This window comes from Protopterus annectens, chromosome 2.part0 (genome assembly GCF_019279795.1).
Source record: "Protopterus annectens isolate FY-2018-M chromosome 2.part0, PAN1.0, whole genome shotgun sequence".
Classification (NCBI taxonomy): Eukaryota; Metazoa; Chordata; order Ceratodontiformes; family Protopteridae; genus Protopterus; species Protopterus annectens.
Genome location: NC_056728.1, coordinates 1,088,118,416 through 1,088,144,512, shown reverse-complemented (window position 1 = coordinate 1,088,144,512; position 26,097 = coordinate 1,088,118,416). Strand labels below are relative to the sequence as shown.

The 26,097-nt window shown below is 40.7% G+C and overlaps 1 protein-coding gene across 1 annotated transcript in view; it reads right to left on the bottom strand.

Annotated features, from left to right (window-relative positions):
- Window positions 1–26,097, bottom strand: part of CNTLN (centlein) — a 3,122,808-nt gene that overhangs the window by 644,807 nt on the left and 2,451,904 nt on the right. Inside the window, exon 21 of the mRNA XM_044061293.1 lies at window positions 16,821–16,947. Within this exon, the coding sequence (XP_043917228.1) occupies window positions 16,821–16,947 (127 nt within the window). The remainder of the gene's footprint in view (window positions 1–16,820; window positions 16,948–26,097) is intronic.

The window sequence follows — 26,097 nt, the reverse complement described above, 5'->3', positions numbered from 1 at the left end:
CTACTCCCTATTGTACCGTGAACTCCCACACAGTAATGTCTGCAACCTGTGATCAAAGCAGCTTTTAATCGCTTATGCTGGCATTCAAAATATCTGATATTCTGAACATTCAACGAACTGCCTGGTTACCATATACACACTTACACAGATTTGCTCATCACTGTGCTCCATACAATGCCACTATAAGTAATGCTGCACAATACTTAGCATTTTTCAGCATTCATCCTTAGAGTGACTGGACAACCTTGTAGGGTATGTGGCCATGCTTGTTGAACATTTCAGTGTCTGCATTGGCGTGCCCACTAGTGTGCTGGCTGAAATCAGTTGCTAGTCAAGCAATTTTATTTCTACAGTATTGCTTTAGGTTGAGTGTGCTTGCAATGGACTACTATCACTTGTGTACTGTGTTACTGTATTACTACCAGTTTTGCAAATATTCCATATTGGATGGCCGCGGTGGTGCAGCAGTTAGCATTGCTGCCTCACAGCAAGAGGTTCTCCGGTTCGATCCACGGCTGGGGTGCCTTCTGTGCGGAGTCTGCATGTCCTCCTTGTGGTCGCAGGGGTTTCCTCCGGGTGCTCCTGTTTCCTCCCACATCCCAAAGACATGCTGTAGGTGGATTGGACACTCTAAATTGGCCCTAGGTGTGAGTGTGTGCATGCGTGTGCCTTCTGTGGAAGGTTGGGCGCCGGGCTGGCAACTCGACACCGTAAAACTCCACTGCCAATCATGAGCAGACAGGTGATCCGCTGTGGTGACCCCTAACCGGGAAAAGCCCAAAGAAGAAGATGATGCAAAGATTCCATATTGCTATAGTAATTACTGTTTCAGCTGTGTTGTTCTTACATGGTATGTGTTGCTACACTTAGCAACTCAAAATAAATTGTGCCTTCACCTACCTTAGTTCTCCTTTTACAGCTTACATCTAGCCAAGCTATGAACAGTTTATCATGAGCACTCAGACCAAACTAAATCCAAAATCCACCTGGACAAAATGGAAACTATGCCTGTGTGTACCCGTTCTGTTGCAAGCCTAATAGAATATGGTACTCTCAGGGAGTGCAGGAACTGCCATATGCTGACAAACAATGAACGTCTACTCAACAGACATAACTCAATTTGTGCAAGGTGAAAGTAGCAATGTAATCTGGTAACAAACCTCTCAACCAGTATGATGGGCTGTGAGCACCATACAATACCGGCCACATCTCATCATAAACACACTAAACTGAGTTATACTAAGAATGTAAAAAAGTCACCATGGAAGCCTCCTAAAAATAAGATGACTAAGTCTCAACAGTACCCACCAATGCATAAGCATCATCCTCACACATAGTAAAGGGTCACCAGAAGGAAGACCATAATAATACCTCAAACACCATGAGTAAAACAGCTATGTCTTAGTAATTAGTGACTCTGTCAAGCACACTAACTCCAAACTCACAAGCCTGGACAATGACAGGGTCACAGTTAGTTGTCTGTCTATTGCCAGGACCCATTACATCACAAGGAATCTAAAGTCCTTCTCTCTAGACAGATATGATTACAATCTAATAGTAAGTCCATGTGGGTGTGAATGACTTGAAGTGAACAAGCCAGAAGGGCATGCAGAGAGCCATGCTGGATTTCAGTATGAATGAATCTAATGCAGGCATGACACCATTTCAGAATGGAATCTTTCCTTTGCCAGGAATGATACCCACACACCTAGATTCAACAACTGGCCTTAGTAGTTGCTGTCATTCTTTGGGTGGGGGGGTGGGGGTGCAGTATGTGTCAGCATGGGATGAGATGGCTGAAATTCCAGCCTGGCCTGCACTTCTCATTCCATACTTCATGCACATTGTCTAATGCCCTTCCTTCCCAATAGTTCTTTTTTAAGCAGTCTGGCTAATGGACAATCCCAATGAAGCCATTTCCACCACTAAAATGGACCACATCAAGTAGATGTTCTCAACACCATCAATCTTAACAATGAACTACAGGATCTTGAGAGTCTCCTACAACTTGAACATGTTCTGTGTAGTTACTAACACTTCTCTTTTCACATCTAGATTGGATGAATAAGATGCACTTATTCCCGATGGAAACCAAAGTGATGTTTCCATATTTAAGGACCATGTCACTTCCATACAAATTCCCAGAGAACCACGATCTGAACTTGAACTCCAAATAAACAAGATAAACTGCCAACTTACAGTCTACTACAAGATATCCTCTATCTTCCTTGAGGACCACGAAAGATTCCTAAACCTACCCGAGGAATTACCTATTACCAAATGTTGATATAATGTGAGATTTCAGCTATCCCTCAATAATCAAGAGGAGCTATACCTCCAAAATCGAATATGCCCAGATATTCTTAGACTAAATAAATAAAAATTCCCTGGAACAGTTAGAATAGTTAACAGAACCATATTCTTGGCCTGTACCACTAAATGTATCACCCCCCCTAGTTTTTTCATCCCTTATCAACTCTGACCATAAATTTGTAACCTTCTCTTTCAAAATCTCTAAAATCTCTGCAGTCAATAATTCTGAATTCAAAAACATCAAACAAGCAAATTTCCTCAAACACTATGCAGAACTATCCAAATTCATTTGTAACATCACCAGACCAGAAATTGACACAGTTGTTATGTATATGGAATAACTGTTCTCGCATGATAAGTGCCTAAACCTGGTCATCCCTACTAGAACAGAATATAATGGAAACATTAAGAATAATTCAGCATGGTGGACCACCATCTTGAATAAACCCTATCCCACCAAAAGCAAGCTTCTTAAACTATACAACAGATCGAAAATTCCTCATATTAAAGACAGCATCAATAACATCAGTAAGGAACTAAATGCAAATATCAAAACTAGTAAGGCAAATTCAGAATTTAAATTAGCTTCTGAAGTCAAGTGCAAGTTCTTCTTTAGTTACATTATGAAACTAAGAAATAACATCCAGTAGCGTTCTGGACTTATCCAAAATGGCACCACCCACTCAGACCCATTAAGCATAGCAAATATACCAGCAGAAAAATGTAGTACAAACTAACTCTGAAAAAGTCTATTTCAGTTCCAGAAATTCTCATACATCTCCGAATATCATAGAGGAACATGCAGTGAAGGTTCTCTCTAAGATCAGAATTACTACTTCCATGGAACCTGAAAATGTGCTTGTATGCCCAATAAACATCACCATACCTGCCCTTGTTGACCCCCTTCTAAAACTGTTTAACCTGAGCTTAGCTACAGGATTTGGCTTTGAAGAATTGTGAACTGCAGGGTGACAGGTTTTCTCAAAGGAGGCCATAATACTGAACCAAAAAACTATAAAACTAACTTGTCTGATTTGCAAAGCCATGAATCACATCAAATCTGATCTCATAAACCATGATATCAATAACCATTCCAGGCTAGACTTATATCAGTTTGGAAGATCCTGTCTAGTCAAATTAACTTCTTTGAGAAAGTCACACAGGCTGTAGACAGTGGTCATTCTGTTCACACAGTTTATTTGGCTTTGGTCAAAGCATTCAGCACTATTCTCCATTCTGGTATTGTTAATGAGCAAAGTGTGTTAAAGTAGAGCTATACATGGGAAGCTGGATAGCCAAATGGCTGAATGATGGGAACCCACATAGCTAAAGTGAGCGTGTACCTCCTCAGATATACTGAAGGAAACTAATGGCGTACCAAAGGGCTCAGAAATGGGACCCTCCCTTTCTGAATTTACTTCTTTCATCTCCAGATTGGGACTTAGAACCCTTGGTTAACTAAGGTTGCAGATAACTGTAAAATGGACATTATTGTCAAATCTACCCTTGTGAACAAATGGCGCATGAAAAAGGGGCTAAATTTAAATGTGAAAAAGAGCAATACTGCCAAATTTGGTAAACAGCTTTCCCTCAATGTACATTACAGCCAGCACCTCACTCTGAAATGATAATACTGTCAAGTGCCTTACAGCAACATTGAGAATTCACTCTCCTTCCACCACCACATAGCAACAGCAGTCAGAACATCCTTCTATTTAGCACAACTAACATCTAATGCATATCACCCTGGTCAAAAGAAGTTAACATCCCTCCGCGTGCAACCTTAATTAAACCAATTGTTGAGTACAACACCTGCTTTGGGATGCAGCTTTCTAAACATGTTAAGCAACTGACAAGGCCCTAGAGGTTCCCAACCAAGTAGACTGATGGCTTAAATTCCCTGAGCTACCAGGAATGACTTGAAGCACAATCGCTTTACTCTGTTTCTTAAAGGCTCTTGGCAAGGTGATCTATGTCTTGCACTCTCACCATTAGGGACCTTGTCCTCTTCAATCGCTTTTATATTCACAAGTCAATTAGATCCACTTAGAGACTTAAGCCTCCATCTGCGCATAAACAAAACACATTAGACAGAAACATGTATTACCCAGTGCCTATACCACCTCTGAATCAGACTTCCACTGCACTTTAAACAAACTGGCACCCTACAATAATTCATGTTAAACCTGGATGATTGCATAGGTACACACAAATTTACTCCAGGAATGACCTACATTGCCATTCTTGAGAAGGGGGTAGTACAGCATGAAGGCAAGTATTGGCAAGGTTCAAATGGTCTTGTAATGCAATTGCCTTATAGTGTATTTCTTATGATTCTATTATAAAAGATTTCAAACCTTAACCCCTCCAATTAGGACATCATCTCCTCTAATCTTTGTTTTTCTTTCTCCGGGTCTTGCTGTATAACTCTAAAACAGAATGAGTATCCAATTGGGTCAGCTATTTCTTTGTGCCTTCTTTTCTTGTTTCAATATTTTACCATAAAAAGAGTATTTAACTTTATTTTTTGTATTTGGCAAGAAAGATTAAAGAAGCTATTTGTAAATGAGACCAAACCTTTTTCCTTTTTGTTTGTGCCACTTAAAAGTGGTGTGTAGGGAAGCTCAGTTACTTGGTAATATGAGGAGCTGTTCAGATACCTTGAAAGGGTTACAAATTTTAATTGTAACACCTAAGTATTTCTTGTTTGCATGTTACTGTTAACAGTTATCAAAATCTATTAATGTGTGTTATGCTTAGTTTATTTTCTTTGTGGTAGAGGAGTGTGCATATGACATGCATTGTGCTTGAAATGTCTAAGAATAATTTATTCTTGCTGATGTATTCTTTTTTGGTCAGGTGGTCCCAAGAATGTTCACAGGCTGCCATATTGCATGCTAGGTTTGATCAGATATTTAAATCTCAGGTGTGGAAATTATTGCTGCAGCAATGGTAATTGACATATCGTAGCTTAGGATTCTGTCTCCTCCCAGTACTTGAAATGTTTACAGATGACACAGGGCTTTATGAAGACATGGGTCCAAATAATAACTAGTATATTAACTGTGTTAAACATGACTTTACTAACAAAATAATGGGTGATCTTATGAGTTTTCAAGAGAAAGAGTGTTACTGATATCTTCGCAGATTGAGACCTGATAATGAACCCAACTGATGTGCAGAGGGGTCCTAGAATGTTAAGACTAGCTTGGATGTGAAGATAATGTTCTTCCTTTCGAAATATGATGGCTTTAGTAGTTGTCACCCACACACTGTGGTTGACAGACATGGACTGTACCTGTTATTCCTTGCCAAAACTAAACCTTTCCCAAATTTGAGTAGTAACAACAAGGAAACATTGATATCAAATCTTGGCATTGGAAACATTGCCTATGGTTATTTGTAACCATTTCCGTCTGGAGTGTCACCTTAATTTTCTGTCTAGAAAATCCAACACAACAATGCAGAGTCAATATTTTGTTTTTGTTTATCCATGTATTTTTGGGAAAGATACAAGATTCAGCCAGACCGGTGACAGAAAATGCAGCCATATAGGGGATTTTAGATTAAATGAATGGTGGGAGGTGCTTAAAAACCCTGCAAAAGATGGTAGATCCAGGATGAGATAGTTTGCTTAGAATCAGCCAAACCCAAATTCCTGAGATGAAAAGAAACCCAAAGCTGCTCAGACTTATGAATTGTATTTATTTTATCTGAATACCTGAGCGGCCACGGTGGTGCAGCGGTTAGTGTTGTTGGCTCACAACAAGAGGTTCCCTGGTTCGATCCCTGGCTGGGGTGCCTTCTGTGCGGAGTCTGCATGTCTTCCCTGTGGTTGCGTGGGTTTCCTCCAGGTGCTCCGGTTTCCTCCCACATCCCAAAGACATGCTGTAGGTGGATTGGATACTCTAAATTGACCGTAGGTGTGAGTGTGTCTGTGTGTACCTTCTGTGAAAGGTTGGGCGCCGGGCTGGCAACTCGACACCATAAAACTCCACTGCCAATCATGAGCAGACAGGTGATCCGCTGTGGTGACCCCTAACCGGGAAAAAGCTGAAAGAAGAAGAAGACCTGAGCAGACTATACAGATCCAAAGTGAGAAAAACCTTCTCGCTAGCAGACTGTGGAGAAAGAAAAAAGGAAGGTGAATACCTTGATTCAGGGACCACTCAATAACCACCTTCAGCATAAAAGTAGGATTAGTCTAAAGAGACACCATGTCTAAGTGAAAAAATCAAAAAGGAGGAATAGCCATGAGAGCCTGAAGTTCAGACACTCTCTTGGCTGAAGTGAAAGCTAGAGAAGAACAGTCTTCCAAGTACAGTGTTGCAAGGAAATGAACTAGCAGGTTGAAAAGGAGCCTGAGTCAAATTTTCAAGTACAAAACTGAGGTACCAAGAAGGTGGAGTAGGCTTTCTGTGAGCCCTGATATTAATGACACCTTTAAGGAATTGCATGACCTCAAAACGTGAGACCAAAGGAAGATTTAAGGCAGATAAGTAGAAACTGCTGAAAGGTGGGCTTAAACTGAAGAATATGCCAATTCAGCATGGAGAAGATCAGACAAGTAAAACAGAACCAGAGGAACTCCCACAAATACAGGATCCTGATGGTGGCAGAGGAAACAGACAGAAAATCTTATCCATTTGAACACGCATGATTTCCTGGTAGTGGGGTTTTTGGCCTCATGCAAAACTCAGATCATGTCCTCAGAAAAGTGGTGTCAAAAAAGAATCAAAACCCTATCGCCCACAATGTTATTTGAAGAGCAGACAGGTAAATAAGAGATCCCTTGTCTTGTGTGATAAGATCCACCTGGTGAGGTAACTTGCGGTAATGGCCACTAGCCAAGTGATAAAGAAGGCCAAAAGGGAGTTACCAGCATGATTTTGGGAGAGTCCTACTTGATTATGAGTAGAACTCGAGGCAAAAAGAGGAGAGGGGGTAAAAGCATATAGAAACATTCCTGTCCAAGGAAAAGATAAGTTATCCACTTTCCAAGCTAGATGATTTGTACTCTGGAACAGAAAAGAGGACACTGTCTGTTCAGAGGGGAGGCAAAAAGATCTACCTTAGAAATAACCTACAGATGGACTATGTCCAGAAACACATCTTTGTGAAACTTCCATTCAAGAGCTTGGGTGCTGGATCTGCTCAATGATTCTGCTACTAGATGTGCTCTGAAGGATTGCCTAAAGAGTTACTTGATACTGAATAGCTAGATCCCATACTGAAAAGCTAATCTGTAAAGAAGATAGGACCTCGAGCCCCCCCCCCCCCCCAGCTTCTTGATGTACCATATCACAGTGAAATTTTCCTTGATAACTTTGAGAAGGCCAATGTGGAAAAGGAGATGAAAAGCTTGCAGAGACACAAGCACAGCTCTCATCTCTTTTACGGTGATAAGATCTGACCTGTGATGAGGATGCCAGAGATCTTAGATCTTTAAAAGGTCACAAGAGTCCCCCACCCCAAGTCTGAGGCATCCATGTACATTTCTTGAGACAGAACTGGAGTCTGGAAGGAAAGCCTTAGATTGAGAGAGAGAGAGTTCTTTAATCCACTACTGAAACTTAAGTTTGAGGCAAGGAAGAAGAGGAATAGGAGACTCCAAAAGGTTGCAGTTTTGAAGCCACACTGATTTCAGGTTCAACTGTAGCTTCTTCATACACAGACTGGCAAGATGAAGCATGGAAATAGTGGATGCCATAAACCCCACAACCCAGAGAAACTCCCTGGCTGTAAGACAGAACAGATGAAGGAGAGACAGGTAAAAGGATGTCAGAAACAAAAGCTTTGGAGCAGGAAGAGAAGCCAACATGGGAAGAGTCAGCAGCTATCACCCCCAAGAAAATAAGACCCTGGGAAGGCATCAGAACAGATTTCTTGAGGTTTGTGATGAACCCCAGACTTTGCAAAAGACAAGTGGTAAAGTGGAGATCCTGCAATAGACTGCTGGGACAGGGAGCCCGAATGAGTAGGTCATCCAGATAGGGAAAAATCTGTATTTCTCAAAGTTTGCAAAAATCAATGGTGGCAAGGTATTTAGTGAAGTATACATTCATTTGATCAGCCAGAAGGTCGACCAAAACACAGTCGAAAGCAGTGCATCAAAAACTCAAAAATGCGAATGCAATTGTTGCAAATCGCAAAACATCCCCCCCCTTTTGACCCATGGTAGCACTTGTTTAGGTGGTTGAGCGGTCAGAAATGTCGCATTTGGTGTTTTGTACGACATTCCAACCGTTCGTCACTCAGAAATTTGATAACAACACTCGGTGTTATACCCGATCAAGCAATGTTAGAGCGATCAAATTTAGTGAATACCCTTGGGGAAGTAGAAAGGCCAATGGACAAAGCAGAGAACTGAAAATTAGAGGAAGAATCAATCAGCTGTATAACAGGAGGAAGAAAATCTTGGCAAAAATTAGGAGGTGCAGTACCTAGCAAGATAAAAGTACTCTCATCAAACTAAATAAACAACTCGGAGGAGAAATAAAGTCTACCAAAGCCAAATTTGGGATAAGTTTGGCCTCCCAGGCCAAGGATAACCACAAAGCATTCTTTATCTATGTCTACAACCTCAAAGGCAGTACACAATTGTGTGCAGTGCTCACTGTAAATGGAACCACCTATACTGAGCCGGAAGATATAGCAAACCTCCTGGCTGACAAATTCAGCTCCAGCTTTACTCCTCTCTTCCCCTCAACTTTCCTTTAGGAAATATCATCAAATATAACTTCCCCTACTAACACTAGGGAACAAGTTCTTACTGCTCTCTCTAAGACCAAGAACACTGCATCAATGGGCCCAGACAATATCCCAGGATGCCTTCTAAATAGCATGAAACATGACCTATCAGGGCCTCTGGAATTACTCTTTAGCTGTAGCCTCCAATCAGGCTTTGTGCCTCATGAATGGAGAAAGGCAACAGTCATCCCTCCGCACAAAGGTGGGCCATCTACAGACCCCGGAAACTACAGACCCATACGTCTCACTGGCCTTATATGTAAAGCCATAGAAAGAATTATCATGGAGATGATCAACAGAGATATAGCAAACCTTCAGACACTGGATCCAACCCAGTTAAGTTTCATCAAGGCCAGATCATGCCTACTCAACCTGGTGGACGTCTTTGAGAAGGTCACCAAAGCAATGGATGAGGACAAAATCATTCACACTGCCTACCTTGACCTGGCCAAGGAATTTGACACAATATCCCACTCGGCATTGTTGACAAACTCAAGAGGTTAGGTACAAACCCGTATGTCACCCGGTGGATAGTCAACTGGCTCACAGTCAGGACCCAGGAAGTTAGAATTGAGGAGTCCACCTATACAAAGAGGCCAGTCACAAGTGGAGTCCCTCAGGGATCAGTCTTTGGACCACTCCTTTTTGGCATTTACTTCTCAGAAATCAAGGCCAATGTCAGTGGTCTCTGGCTGACTAAATTTGCAGATGATTGCAAATTAGGAGCTGTCACTGAATCTCACATTGACAGAAATGTTCTCCAGGAGGGGCTGACACAGACAAACAACTGATGTCAGAGCCATGGACTAAAACTAAATGCCAAGAACTGCATAATAGTATCCTTTGGGAAGTCATCCATCCCTGGTAATTATCATATTGACAACACACCCCTTACAGTTGATCCAGTAGTTAGGGACTTAGGGACACTCACAGATAATAGTAATCTAGCCTTTGATCATCATGTGTCTACAGTGGTGAGGAAATCATTCTATCTTGTGCAACTTATAAACAAAGGTATGGCATCTAAGTCCAAAGAAGTCATTGTCCCACTGTATTCGGCATTCCTCAGTCCTTTCAGGGAGTATAATGCCCCATTTGGTATGTACCTAGCCAGGCATATCCAACAACTGGAACGTCCACACAGAGGTTCCTCACTAAAAGAATGCAAGGCATAAGTAATATGTCCTGTGAAGACCAGCTCAAGGCCCTATCCCTGTATTCTGTCTCCTACAGGCTTTTGAGGAGAGATCTATGCCTGGCATACAGGGCATTGTCAGACCCCCCCATGATGGACCGCCTGCATATCCACAAAACAAACAGCACCAGAATTAGCCATTCTAAAGACTTACACTTTGCTGTGATATAAATAGAACCTGCTGGAGAGATAGGGATGTATCCCAGATACTACCTCATCTAAGGAACAGGCTCTCATCCATGTGAAGCAGTGTCCTCCCTAACCCGATTCAAGCGCAACTTGAACAATTGGATGGGAGACCGGAAATTCATCCCTGGTTTGGCACCTATGTCTCCAATGGACACAGGTAACCTGTAATGGTTCATCTCCCAGGCCCATGCTTACACTTATCAAGGGAATCAGAACTTGTCAAAGATTTGGGATGCATGGCTAGGCTTAAAACGGCCCTTGTGGCTATGAACCTGAGAAACACTGAAATGTAAAAAAATTCCTGAACACAGGGTGAATGGGGATGTAAACTTAGGCACCCTTGAGGTCCAGGGAAATCGTGAAGGCTTGGGGAGGAAGAAGAAGAACAGAAAAGATGGTGTGAAGAGACAGCATTATGTAAGACAGGACCTTGAGAAAGGAGATAAAGAGAGAAATATCCAGAATGGGTCTACAGTTACCCTCCTTTCAAGGAACCAAAAACATTCTGGAATAAAACTCCATTCCTGTCCAATTGGGAGGGTAGAACAAGCTGAATGATGCCCTGATTTACAAGGGACTGCAAAACTTCTGAAAAAAAAAAGAATCTGTTCCTTAAGTGACTGTGGAATGCCTGAGAAGGGAGGTGAATGAATTCCCAAATCATGAAATACCTCTGACGAATGACAGACAGCATCCAAGAGTCACAGGTGATTGGATACCAATCTGGAAGGAATAGAGAAAGGCAAAGAGACAAGGGAACCTGGCTGAGGGGAAGAGCAGGCCAAAAGTCAAAGGGAGACAGGCTTGCCCTGAAAGGAAGGCTTCTGAGACAAAGGAGTCTGAGTGGATTTAGCAGGAGAAACATGCCTACATCTCCATTACCCTTGGGAGGTGGGTAAGTCTGTCTGCGGACAAAGGCAGACTTATAAGGGCAATTCCTCTAGAAATTGGGGATAGGACAGACAAAACTATGTTTCAGTTTCTGATAAGCTTTACCCTTACCATGAAGGGACTTAGGTCAGCAGCAGATGTCCAAAAAAGATTTTTACTATCCAGAGGGGCATCCAAAAGCTTGGCTTTACTATCAACAGGTAAAGCCTGTAGATACAGCCAAAAATAATGCCTCATCACAGAACCAAAAACAGCAGCCCTGGAAGGGCATCATCATCAGCATCATAGCTGCATTTTACAGAGTGACAGATGACCTGGGAAGTGGATCCAAGGAGGGAAAGAGCTGAAGCCTTCCCATCAGAATCAAGAAGGTCAGAGACCACCAAAGCTACTAGAGAAAGAAGGGCTAAAACATATCTGGTCATGTGGGTTTGGTAATTAATAGCCCTAAAAGACAAGGTGGTAGCAGTATATACTTTTTACCTAATCTCTACATAGCTCAACTATCATTATCTGAGGGAAGGAGCTCAGTAGATGGCAAGAGCTTAGAAAGCTTGTCAGAGAAATTGAAACCACTGAAAGATCAGCAGAAGGGCACTTATACAAGAATTTGTAATCCACAGGCACCTTGTAGAACCTGTCAGGTTTCTTAGGAGCTGGACATTGAGACTCAGAAGCCACAGAGGCAGCAGAAAAGGTGTCCAAAAGGGCTGCCAAAACAAGAGTATCAGCAGATGGCTTAGGAGACTCCAGCTGAAAAAGCTCATAATATCTTTTTGAATGTCAGAAATCTGGGAGCAATCCCATTTGAAGTACTCCATCATACATGCAATAGTATCCCCAAAGGATAATTCTTCCAAGGAGGAGTCTGGGCTCAAAGACGACTCCTTCTCAGAACCATAGTCAACAGGGGAAAGAATATGAGAGGAGTAAGCTAAGTATTCCTTCCCAGAGTCTATGACCTCATCTCAGCCATCCAAGTCCCTTGGCCTCTTAACAAGGGTGGAAGACCAGAAAGGTGCAGGAACAGACAACCTTGAGGAGGTTTCAAGACCATTAGAACATTGAATAAATCCAGAGTAAAATCCTGCCTTTGATATTGGGGATCTTTACCAATAGGGGTAATGTGTTTGGCTTTTTATTTTTTCTTGAGTAGGACTCAGCCCGAAAGGCTCTTGGTGTTCAGACCCTTGGCAAGATTCGATTATCTTTTTTGGAAACTCTTCCTTTACTAAACTCTGACCCCCATGGCTGCTCAGAAATAATCATGCAAGGTTATCCCTCAACGTCCAAAATGGATATCAGAAAAGCCTCAGGGGACATGTGAGAATTCAGATCCATGCCAGCCTCTGACAGGGTTGCAGCAGAGGATTCTGAGGCAAGCATCGGACAGTCTTCAGGGCCTTCATTAGCTTCTACAGAGACACCCAGGGGAGGCTGAATAGCAACCGGAGCAGGCCTAACCTTTTTTAGCCTTCTTGGCAGAAGGCTGACCCTTGGGATGGCAGGATCCCACCATAACACCCTGGGATTACAGCTTAAAATCACTGGTTTTCAAAGGATATGGATAAGGAAGATAAGCGATTTCAAAGGGTCTTAGGGAAAAATGCTTGATATATAGATGTATGGTCATGGGAAGTGCCTAAGCAAAAAAGACACTGGTTGTGATAGCCTTTATGGGGAATCTGCATCCCACACTGACGTTTTCCCTTCTTGGATGACATGAACACAAGTACACTACAATAATGAAAAAGGCAGAAAAGAAACCTCAATAGGGTAGTTATCTGATGACAGCTTTGTAACCAGCATGGCAGAAAGGCGTTCAGACCAAAGTTCAACAGTGGTGTTTGGAATGGTGGCAAAGAAGTTCTCAGTGGTTGCTTCCATACATCACCTTTATGCCCTACACTTTACACAGGGAACATACAAGTGACAAACAGCATCTATAACATCCAAAGGCTTTGATATGCTGGCTGGACATTGGACTATCCTTGGCAGGAGATCCCTTATGTAATGAAGTTTTGCAACAGTGATATGGAAGGACATCATATTAGTTACAGAGTTTGTAGTAATTTAGAAGAAAACTCAGTTATGGCAATAGAACAAAAGGGTAATAAAAGTCATATAGAACAAAGGCTCATTTGTTGTTAAATAAAGTCATAGTGTACAATTGTAAAAAGGGGAAGAATCTAAGTATGGCATAGATAGACTACAAAAAAGCATTTGACAGTATCCCACATTCATGGATAAGAGAGTGCTTAAACATGTATAAGATGTATCCTACACTGATAAACTACATCACAGCGACCATGAAGCTGTGAAAAACCACTTTGCCGTTAAACTATGATAAAGGACAAATTATTATTCCAGGAATAAAAATTCAAAGGGGGATATTCTAGGGTGACTCTCTATGACCGCTTTTCTTTTGCCTTGCCCTTAACCCATTAAGCTGTCTGCTTAACGGATTAGGTCATGGCTGTAATTTGGCTCCCAGAAAGCAGCAAAGTGTAAAGACTTCTCATCTTCTCTTTGTAGATTTAAAACTGTACAGCTCATCAGATGAGGAATTGAAAGCACAACTGCAAGTAGTCAAAACTTTTTCAGATGATATAAGAATGTCATTTGGTCTTGAAACTCTTGATAAATGTGCTAAAACAATCTTTAAAACAGGAAAGGTGCAGCACCAAGAAAACATCAATTTGGGCCAAAAATGTGATATAAATGAACTTGAGCAGGAGGGAATGTATAAATATTTGGGAGTTGATGAAGGATCAATAAAACATGAACAAATATAAATAAAACTTGGTAAGGAATATTTTAGAAGACTTAAATTAATCCTGAAAACAGTGTTGACATCTAGGAGCAAAGTTCAAACTATAAACCAATTTGCTCTTCCAGTCCTAACTTACAGTTTTGGAGTGACTGACTGGCCACAAAAGGTGTTGGGTAGATTAGACAAGAAAACAAGAACGATGCTTCATGCTCATCAAATGATTTATAAAAATCAGTGAGTACCAAGATTATATATTCCTCCTTCCGAAGGAAGTATGGGCTTCCTTGAAATGGATTACATGTACAGATCTGCAATCATGGGACTGCATACATATCTGCTGACCTCACAAGACCCAAACATAGTGAAAGTTTTGAAACATGAGGAGAATAAATCTAAGATGGCTTCCCTGCTTAGTCTAGATGACGCATATTGGAGTCAAACGGGAATGGAAATCAAACAAGAAATAGATAAAAATCAGGTAGCAACTGAATGTGCTATTAAACAAAAGAAAGAATATAAAATGAAAGATCAGATGAGAAGGCAAGGAATGTGGAAAATTCATAAATATAGATGCAAATACAGAAAACTTCTGGAACAACCTCATATTGTTCAGGATCAAATGCAGGAATGGTTAACGAGAGGCGAATTCAAACCAAAAGATGAAAGGTTAGTATTGGTGGTCCAAAACAGTATACGTTGGTTTACAAAGTCCATTGAACATGTAGGAGAAACAAACAAATGTAGGTTTTGTAAAACAGAATTGGACAACAGTCACACACCTTGTTGCTGATTGTGACATACTAATAGCAGAAGGAATGTATAGTGAAAGGAATAATAATGTGGTAAGACTGTTGCACTGGGGAATGTGCAAACATTATAATATTGAAGTAGCTGAAAAACACTGGAAACATAAGCCACAAAGCATTATAGAAAATGATGAAGTTTATATCACATGGGATTACCCATTACTAACAGTGAAAAAAACAGATGCGAGAAAAACAGATATTCTAGTCCATGAAAACAAGACAAAAGTGATCATTGAAAATGCTACACCCAGTGACTACAGTGTCTTATGTACAGAGACACAAAGTCATGAAATACTAGGATTTGCAGGCATAAATCAGGGGAATGTGGAGGACAGATACCCCTGAGAGTTCCAATAGTAGTAGGAGCAAAAGGAATTTACAATCATACTTAGATATCTTACTGATACATGTAACTCCATATGAATTGCAGAAGGAGTCAGTACTGGGCACACTGTGGGTGCTGCGAATAGCACTTCTGGCTGACATCAAAGATTAAAACAATACTAATTTCATGAACTTTAATCATACTTTGACTTAGAAATGGGGTCCATTCTTGTCATAATATTCGAAACCAAAAAAAAAAAAAATTGAAGAAATTAAAAAAGAGAAATAGTTATAACAGACTGGCAGTGTCCTAATTAGTCTGTAAGAAAGATGTGTTCTTTAAAGCAAGGCTATCTTTGCTCATCATATAATGCATTATCTTCCAGAATTTGGCAAAGTTGAACAGATGATCTATTCGTAAACTCTGTAGGCAAATCTTGTTTGTAACCAGCACAAACTATACAGATGCCCGGAACTGGTCTTCAGAGCCTCCAGGCTACTTTGTTTGTAAATATTTTTGTTGTCTCCAATTCCTTTCAAGTTACATAACCGATAGAAGGAAACTAGGGGGATGGAAAACATGAAAACATACCACTTGGCATGGCTCAAATATGAAAATATACCCCTTGCCATGGCTCAAATGTTAGGCAATCAGAACCCATTGAATTTAAATACAGGAGCTAGGTTTATGCAAAGGGAAACAATGCCATCAACGGATAGTGGATGAAGGTATGGTGGAATTATTTTCCTTTTTTTGTATTCCATGTTCTTCTTTTAATTTCGGTTTAAGTCAGGATATTCAAAACGATTTAAAAAGTGCTTCATTGCTTCTTGAACATAGTTCTGGAAATGACAGACCATGATGACCTAGACGTAAACTATGGCACTAATGCATCATTCTATGTGAGTGACAAAGTTGGAGGAATATTAAGAGACAAGGTAGAAGGAGCCCAACCTATGAAGGGCTGAGCATGGCAAGCCTGATAGTGGTGGCTAGGTCCCAAAAATAATTTCTTTACTAACCAACTTATGAGGAAATGGGAGTAACTTTTACTCTTAAAAGCAAAAAAAAAAAAATGTTTATTAAACATCTCAATCATTTTAGCCAAAATAAATGTCAGATTGTCAAAAAGGACAAACAGATGCATTTAACAAGAACTTCAGATTACTAAACATGAAAGACAGGTGCAGTGTGCACGAACCAGGAATTAAAATGTTAGGGTGAAGAACAAGGATATGTTATCCAATCAACATTTAGAAGATTAATATATTAATACTGTCACAAAGGATAACAATGGCACGTGACTCACATGTAACTGACAATAAGAGACTTTAAAATAGAAACATCTTCTCTAATCATCATTAACCATAGCCTGCAAATCATAAAACCTATGTCTAAGGGTTCTAAGTAATGCTACCCATTCACATTTAGGATTATTAGGAATTCTTTACATGCCAGCATTTTGTATTTTCCATTATAAAGTTTGCAAAATATATACTAATTTGCACGCCATACTGTAAGTAAAATTTACTGAATTTTTTGATAAACATCACAGACAAATGTAAAAGTCTTCTGTACCTTTTTCTCAAGCTCTTCAATAGTCTCCTTGTAAGTTTTGTCATTTTCCTGGTTTGCCCTTTGTCGAGATTTCAGATCTTCTATTAACTGCCTTTTCATTTGAATATCTCTCTCCATTCGACTTACTCTACAAAGCAAGAAGAAATATTATGAAATGCTAAACGGAGTAAAGATGTAATTTTCCACTTAAAAGGCTTTCCGTAGACAACTATGTTTTTTTTCTGCAATATGACTACCTTCAGCTACTGGGCGAACTTTTGACTGCATGTAAAACTTAGAATACTGTAATTAGTTTTAGAATTATGCGTATCTTAATGTACAGAGAGCATGCTTGTGTGCAACTGCTGGCTAATCCCATGCCCCAATCTCCCAGTTCTTTTTCTAACACTCCTATAAACAGAACTTAGTTCTACATTTTTGCTTTACTTCTGTAGACTGACGATCAATGGTTATCTCAGCACTGCAGTAAGTGTCACACTGAATCCTGTAGCAGACAGCTCTGCCTTCTTACATGCATTCAACAGTACTGAGGAAAAGCCATCAGAAGAAGGCTGGTCTGCAGTGGGTATACCTGTGTTTCCTTTTAACAGAGAGAACTTCAACACCCTCTGCAAGAAAACTGAAAGCTGGAAATATGGAATGCAGGCAACAAGACATGAAAATATGCAGGATATAGTGATTGTTATAATCAGAAAACAAGACATTTGTAAAATATAAACTGGTGGGTCAAAACAGATTAATAAGAAGCCTGTGAACCTAAATGCTACTGGAATGGCGAGATTGTCAAATAATGCACTGAGCTTCTGATCATATTGTACAGGGGTGGTTTGATCACTATTTGGCACAAAATGCATGCAGCTGTTTTCAGATTTGCTGCCATCACCCTCATAAGAAAGAAAATGAGTGTCCCATTCAAGAATACAGGGAGATATCATGGGTAAGAACAGATGCAATGGTATAACAGTGGGTACCTGTGATAGTATGCAATTAAGAAAACTGAAAAAAGCAAAGCTTCTGTAGGCAAAGACATGAATGCCACATATGGTGCATCATTGTAAACTATGGTCATGCCTGGATATGTAGGAACTACTTTAATCATACACAGAACATAGCACATATCAAGTAGGAAAAACGTGGTAATTCGAACACATGCAAATTCAATAAATGAGATGGAGAAGAATGACATAGGATGAACTTCTTTGACTAGTACAAAGAAATGGAAAATGGGTAACATCCAGAGATCATTGCCCTCTTTTTCCCATGATGCAAAGGGATGAAGCTCTGACTGCGACCCAAACAACTAGTGTTTGACTAGCTGCATGAGCTCTGGTGGGAGTAGGGTGTGGATGGGATTGAGCGGTTGCTGTCAGCTCACCCATCCATTAGGGAGGAAGGTTGCTCTGACTCACTGCTTGGGTAATATCTACAGGGAACACTAGGTATTGCATCCACAGAGGTCAAGCCTGCAGAACACATGCTGCCTAGGGACATGGGATACACGTGCATGTCGGTGTGGGGCATGATTGCAGCTCTCTGCGGTGTGTGTGTGTGTGTGTGTGTGTGTGTGTGTGTGTGTGTGTGTGTGTGTGTGTGTGTGTGTGTGTGTGTGTGTGTCTGTGCCACTATATGAGTGTTTGTAGGTGCCTGTGCCACTGCACTACATGAGTTGGTAGGGAAAACAGCAGTGCAGTTACCTGAAAATGCATGTTGTTCAATTGTGAGACACAATGACATGCTAATTAGATGTTCTACAAGTAGCTTTACAATATGTCTGAAAAAGGTTATGTACTCACCATAACATTCCACCTGTGTTGTCCATTTTCATTTATCTTCAACATATGGGTTCGGTTCCGAGCACTGGAATCAGCTCAGCCATTACTACAGCTCATGGAAGCCCTCAAGCTCAACCTTTACCGAAAATGCACCTTCCCTGTTACCTCAACTTGAGTTTGCAGAAACACAGACAGAGTGATAGGAACCCAAAAACTTTCATAAAGGCCACATCTGGAATCACATAATAACAACAATAATAATAATAATAACAAAAGTAGAATGTGTCCACTGTGCGAGCAACCAAAAACCTAAGGGTGGGGAGTCGAAGATAAATGAAAATGGACAACACAGATGGAACGTTATGGGGAGTACATAACTTCTTTATCTGATGTTGTCAATTTTCATTTTATTCTCGACATATGGGACAAGAGTCCCCAGCTACCTTAGACCTTGGGTGGACTTAAGGAAGGCTATTCCTGAGCACCATAGAACCAAATGACGCTCTTCCCCTGGAGACCAAATTCAATTTGCAATAAGTAATAAAGGTATGAGGAATAGCCCAAGTTGTTGCTGCACAAATGTCATCCATAAAAGCTCTAGATTGAAAAACTATTAAAGTGGCAACTGCTCTTGGCAAATGAGCCTTTACAGGTTTAGGCAAAGTAATTTTGTTTTTATTATAGATAAAATAAATACAATCCATCTAGCTAGCATCACTTTGTTCACTGGTTGGCCAAGTCTTGCAAGTGAAAATCACACAAATAGTTGGTCAAATTATCTTATATTTTCAGTTCTGTGTAAAAAGAAGCGCACTTGTCTGTGAGCATCTAATAAATGTAAGTAGTATTCACAATTGTTAGAAAAATTTGGGATTAATATTGGTCTCTTGACACTAACTTAAGCAAAAAGGAAGGATTGGTTGTTAGTGACACTGTCTTTGTGGAAAATCATATAAGGAGGTCTACATGATAAGGCTTGGATTTCTGAAATCCTTCTGGCAGAAGTTATTGCCACTAAAATATAGTTTTCCAGGATAAAAACTTTAGATCACATTCAGCTGATGGTTCAAACAGAGATTGAACAACGGTTTGTAACACTAAGTTCAGATCCTAAGGTGGAGTAGGATCTTTGTAAAGTAGTTTTAGCAAGAGCATTCCTTTCAAGAAGGCTTTGCAAAGTTTATGAGAAGCCAGGGAGGACTCTTTAAAATCATTATGGAAATTAGAAATAGCTGCTAATTAAACTTTGATGGTTGAATGGGAAGCACCTCCCTTGAAAAGTGTAGCTAAATATTCTATGATTTTATCAATGGGTGCTAAAAAGGGACCACTATTGGTCTCACAAGTGCAAAAGGTAAACGTTTTCAATTTACTAGCATAGAGTTTACGGGTAGCTGGCTTATGAGAGGCTAAGGGTATCTGATGTACCGGGGAGGAGAGAGAGGGATGCCTGGCTATTAATGGAAATGGAGCAACCACGTTGGCAGCTTGATGTTTACAATGTTCGGATGGATTAACCCCTTTGGGTGAGATAAAAGGTCTGGAGCTGGGTCCAGAATCCAAGGCTGTTTAATCAGGTAAGGCCAAAGAAAGGGAAATCACATTTGGGAGGGCAATACAACGCAATGAGGATGACTTTGCTCTTCAACCTGATTGCTGACTTAGAAACTTCAGGATTAGAGGAATTGGAGGAAAGGCATACAGTAGTCTGGGGGGCCAAACATGGAGAAAGCATCTCTCGATCTCTTGGTGAATCCTCTGGAGGGGGGAATCAGGGCAAAGTAGTTGCTGCACTTGTTTAGGGGAGAGGCAAACAAGTTGCAGCAAGGCTGGCTCCATTGATGGAAAATCCTTTCCATCACTTTTGGACTGAGAGACCACTCATGAGGCAGGAGAATACACCTGCTTAGTTTGTCCGCTATCACACTGGAACTCCCCCAAATGTGTGTTGCTATAAGCAGTTGGAAGAGACTGCCAACTGCCACACTCAGAGCTTCTCAACAAAGGGGATAGGATTTGGTTCCTCCCTGCCTGTTGATTTACCAAACTACTAACGTATTGTCTGTTTGAATAGCAGTTGTTCCTGAAGGAAGAGTAGTCTGAAAGGCTTGCAATGCTAAAAGCACTGCCCTTAGCTCCAGTACACTGATATGTAAGCTGGCCTCTATGTGGTCCAAGTGCCTCAGACAGTCCTGCCAGGATAATGCCCCCTCCACCCCATCTGGTAGGTATCTATGTACACTATTGCTTGGGGTTGTGATGGGACAAAAGGACAACCTAGGAGAATCTCTTCCAAATGTATCCACCAAGCTAGATCCTTTTTGCAACAATTGGTGATCAAAATCAGGTCTGACATGGGCTGGTAAAACATTGACCACTGGGATGCTAGTAACCATTGTAGTATCCTCATGTGGAATCTTACTAAAGGAACTAGAGTTATAGCTGCAGCCATGGTGCTCAGTGCCTGCAGGATTGGGCGAGCAGTTACTTTTCTGTTGCTGATTATTTTCTGTACCTTAATTCTGATTTTCTGCAGGCTCACAGAGGGAAGAGAGGCTATGGAAGTTTGAGTATTTAGAAGGGCTCCTATGAACTCTAATTTCTGAGTTGAGGTTAATTTCAATTTTTCATAATTTACAGTTATTCTTATATAGCAGCACACATGGAGTTCATGGTCTCCTGATTCTATCAACTGATGTCTGGTCGGGGCAGTAATGAGCCAATTGTCTAGATATGGAAACACTCAGAAACCCTGCAGTCTCAACTGATGTGCTACAACCGCAATACACTTAGTGAACACTCTGGGGGGTGTGGTGAGACCAAAGGGCAGAACTCTGAATTGAAAGTGATTGGCTCCCAGCTGGAAGCAGAGGAATCTTCTGGATCGTTTGTCCATCTTTATATGGTAATACACATCCTGAAGATCTACTGATCATATCAAGTCATCTTTTTCCAAAAACAGAAGAATGGACTGTACTGTATGGTTTGGCGAACTGATTTGTTCAGTACACTTAGATCCAAAATTGGTCTCCAGTCCCCTGTCTTCTTTGGTACTAAAAAGAATCCTGAGTAAATTCTGGACTCTGTGGTTTGGTAGGACTTTTTGGATAATTCTTTTTTCCAGCAGTTTCTGCATTTATTTATTTATTTATTTGCAGTTGGTTTACCAGGATAGTCCATTGGGCCAAAATGAACCCGTTTTCAATGGAGTCCTGGGGAGAAAAGCTACAAAAACAAAAACAAAACAAAACAAACTAGGTACATACAATAGATTACTAATGATAATTATACAAATGTAAAAAGATACAAACATTTCATTTCAAAATTCAGGAAACATTTCAAACAATACAATCTAGTGATGATAATGTGAGGTGTTTAGGCTGTGAAAAGTAATATTGCTTAATCATACAGAGTAGTTATTTTGTAAGGAGCATAAGCTTTACAAGGTACAGTCAAATACAATCTTGGCAGGTACCGTGGGGAAAAATATATAATGTGAGTTAAGGGGAATTAATAAGGAAAAAAATGCTGGAGTAACATGAGCGTGAAAGAAAGATGAAAATTACCATATTTTGTTATGAAGGGTGGGAGCAAGAGCATTCCCATTGGGACATTAGATGTATGTGAAGAGATTTTTTGAACATGTAATGGTTAGAGGTGGTGCGAATGGATGGTGGAAGTGAGTTCCAAAGACGAGCTAGGTTAAAGGATAGTAAGTTTTTGCCTGGGGGACGAGTTGGTTTATGTACCTCTAATAGGTATTGTTTGACCTTAAAACTCTATCAGGTAGGTGCATCTTAAAGGCAGAAGACAGGGAGGGACAAAGAGAGGGGTTGAAAATGAGCTTATGGGCTAGGGTTAGCTGAGTATACTTGAGATGATTAGGTAGTTCTAGCCAATTAAGTTTTTGGAGAGAGGAACAGTGGTGGGTGGAGGACCTGTGGCTGTTAGCGAATTTGGCGATTGTGTTGTAGCAAGAGGAAAGTTGTTTTTTTAGAGAGGACTGAAGATTAGTTAGGAGAGGTGTTCTGTAAAGAAGGGAGGGGATAAGAAAGGAAGAAGAGAGAGTGATTTTAGAGGTGCTTGTAAGGTACTGATTTTGACGGTAGAGCATACCTAGTTTTTGATGGTTTTTTTTAATATTTAGTTGTAGATGGGAGTTGAAATTAAGCTGGTTGTCAATTTGGACACCAAGTAACTTGGTTTCTGACACCAGTTCCAGAAATGAGTTATTTTGACTAGTGATCAAGAATGTGTTTATATTGAAAGGGGTAGTTTTAGAGGGGGTGAATACCATTAGCTTAGTTTTGGAAGCATTGAGTGCTAGGTGGTTTATTTTCATCCATTGCTCAGTAATTGAAAAAGCTTCTTGTGTAAGCTTTTGGAGCATAGGGGTAGATGTGGCAGAGCAGATAATGGTAGAATCATCTGCATATTGGATGATATTTGAGAATGGAATAGATTTGCGGAAATCATTTATAAATATATTGAAAAGAAGGGGACCGAGTATGGAGCCTTGGGGAACTCTGGTGGGGGTACTAAGAAAAGAGGAAGTGGCCTTTTTCCACTTTACAGCTTGGTATCTATTTGATAAGTAGCTGGAGAACCAGTTCACAGAGGAGGGAGAAAGGTTAAGTTTTGAAAGTTTAGTTAAGAGCAGGCTGTGTGAGATAGTGTTGAAGGCCTTAGAGAGGTCTAGTAGTAGGGTAGAAACAATTTGGCCAGAGTCACGTGTTTTATTTACAGTTTCAAGATAGGAGAGGAGGGCTGTCATGGTGCTATGATTTGGCCTAAAACCATGTTGTGTAGGGGTTAGAAGGTTATTATCTAAGAGATGTGGTAAGAGTTGAAGTTGGACACACTTTTCTAGAAGTTTAGAGATGGGGGACAGGATAGCAATGGGTCGGAAGTTGTTGACATTACAATTATTGCCACCTTTATGCAGAGGAATGATAAAGGCTTGTTTCCAGATTTGAGGTACTGTACATTCTTGGATGGAGCGGTTGATTAGAATGCTTATGGGATAGGCAATTGCTTCAGCAGCTATGCTTAGAAAGTAAGAAGGGATGTTATCAGGTGCGTTAGTGCATGGCTTCAATTTCTGAAGGAGTTTCTTTATAGTAGAAGTGGGTATAGGTTTTAATGAGAATAGAGCTGAGTGGGGAGAGGGAGTATTAGAGGGTGGTAAGGATGATGTGGAAGTTAGAGTAGGAGAAGAGGTGGGGGATAGAGAGTAAGTAGATGGGAATGAAGAAGGAGCAGCAGTGCAGGGTGGATTGTTGGTAGGGGAGGGTGGGGGTGTATTAGAGAATGAGGTGGAACTAGGGAATGAGGAGGTTAGTTTGCTAATAGATTCAATGAAAAAGGAGTTAAATTGAGTAGCTAAGTCTAAATCTGGGGCATTTGGGTCTGGGGTAGGGGTGTGTAGTTTGCTGGGGTTAAGGAGGGTAGAGATTCCTTTCCAGAATTTCTGAGGATTTGTTTTATTATTGTTTTGGAGTGTAAAGAAGTAATTTTGTCTATCAGAGATGATAAGCTTTTTTACTTTATTTCGAAGGGTTTTGTATTCAACGTGGAGTTCAGGGGTCTTGTTTTTCTGATAGAGTGCCCAGGTTTCATCTCTAAGGCTCATGGTTGCTAGTGTGTTTTTGGTTAGCCAGGGGGCGGAATTACTTTTTATTCTCTTTGTCCTCAGAGGGGCTTGGGAGTCTAGTATTTTTAAGAATGTTGAGTTGAAGTGGGCAACTGCATTATCTAAGGATAATGTCCTTAGATTATTCCAGTTAATTGCTTTTAGAGAATTTAAAAAGGTTGTTGGGTTAAAATTTTTGTGGTTACGGGTAGTAATATAATTGTGGGTGCGGTATGGGATACAAGGGAGTTGGTGAGTGAAGATGGGCATATGATCACTTAGAGGGTCGGGAAGAGTGCCACTGTCAGAAAAATAGTGGGGATGTGAAACTAGAATCCAATGTAGAATTCTGCCACAAGACAGGTTTTTAGACGGACGTGTTACAGTGTTGATTAGCTGGGAAAAATTATAGAGGTTGATGTTAGGGGGGTTAGTTGGAGACTGAATGGAGGCCCAGTTAATATTTACATCTCCTAAGATTATGGTTTCATTGCTGATGTTATTAGAGAGCCAGGAGAGGATATCTTCAAGTGTGGAAATATTTTCACCTGGGGGGATGTAGAGGGATGCTAGACATATGTGTTTGTGCTTATTAACTTGAAGGAGAGTGAGGAGTAATTCGGCATTGTTAAAGTGTGGAATAGGTTTGTTGTAGGGAGTAACTAGCAAGGAGGATGAATATAGGAGAGCTACACCTCCGCCTTTTTTGTGGCACCTGTCTTTTCTAATGATAGAATAGTTAGGTGGAATTATTTCAGAGTCTTTTATAAAGGGTTTTAACCATGTTTCTGAGATAGATAGAATGTCAGGTTTATTATGCATGAGCCAGGCATGGAGGGTTGCGACTTTGTTGACTATACTTTGGGAGTTTAAAGAAGTAAGTAATACAGGCTTGTGTATGGTGGTTGAGGTGGAGGGGCCTGGGTTGGGATGGATATCGCCTGATAAAAGACTGGTATTCAGATGAAGGATTGGGTTGAGCAGTTTAATAAAAGGATTGGGTTCTGTTTTGGTGGTGAAGGGGTTTCTGGTTGCTATGGGGATGGAGTATTTCTGTGAGGTGAGCAATTTGTATGAGAAAGATAGGAGGTGTTTTATAGGATATAGATGGGGAGAAATAGATGAGTGTGTATGAGAGAGAGGGGAATTAAGATGGTTAGTTACATGATAGAATTGTGAATGGTAGGAGGTGCTGGGTTGGGTGAGGTAGTGAAGATAGGAAAGTTTAAGAAGTAGTAGTAGTAAAATAAGGATCGATGAAGGTTTTAAGAGCATGTTGATTTATAGAACTACTTGTTTCCTCTGACTGGGTGGAACATTGGGTATTTTCCTGCAAACGGGAAGAGAAAGGGAAAAGGGCATTATATAGCCAATGGATATAATCCTCTGCACCCAAGCATCTGATGTTATTTGTAGCCTGACATTTTGGTGCAGGGATAATCATCCCCAAACTGCCTCCAGAAGAAGACAATCAGGCCTCTTTTCAGGAGTGCTAGTAGGGTTTACCAGAGAAGTATCTCTGAAAGCATGATCTGCTAACCATCTCTGCCACTGGGGTGGCATCTTCCATTGAAGTTCTCCCATCTGCCCAACGGGAACTACTTCCAAGTGGGTCCTGAAAAGGCCCTTGGGACTTTTTGAACCACATTTTTCCACTGCTTCTCTGATTTCTAGACAATGGTCACTGAGGAGTGGAAAACACCTACCACAGAAAGGGTTTTTCCAACTTTCTCACACCAGGATAATGTTTCTCTAACCTTTGGACCAAACAGGGACAATCCCTCAAAGGGTGCATTGACGAATGAAGACTTAAATGGCTATGCAAAGTCACACAGGTGTGCCTCCTAATGGCAATGCCTGAACCTGCTGCTCT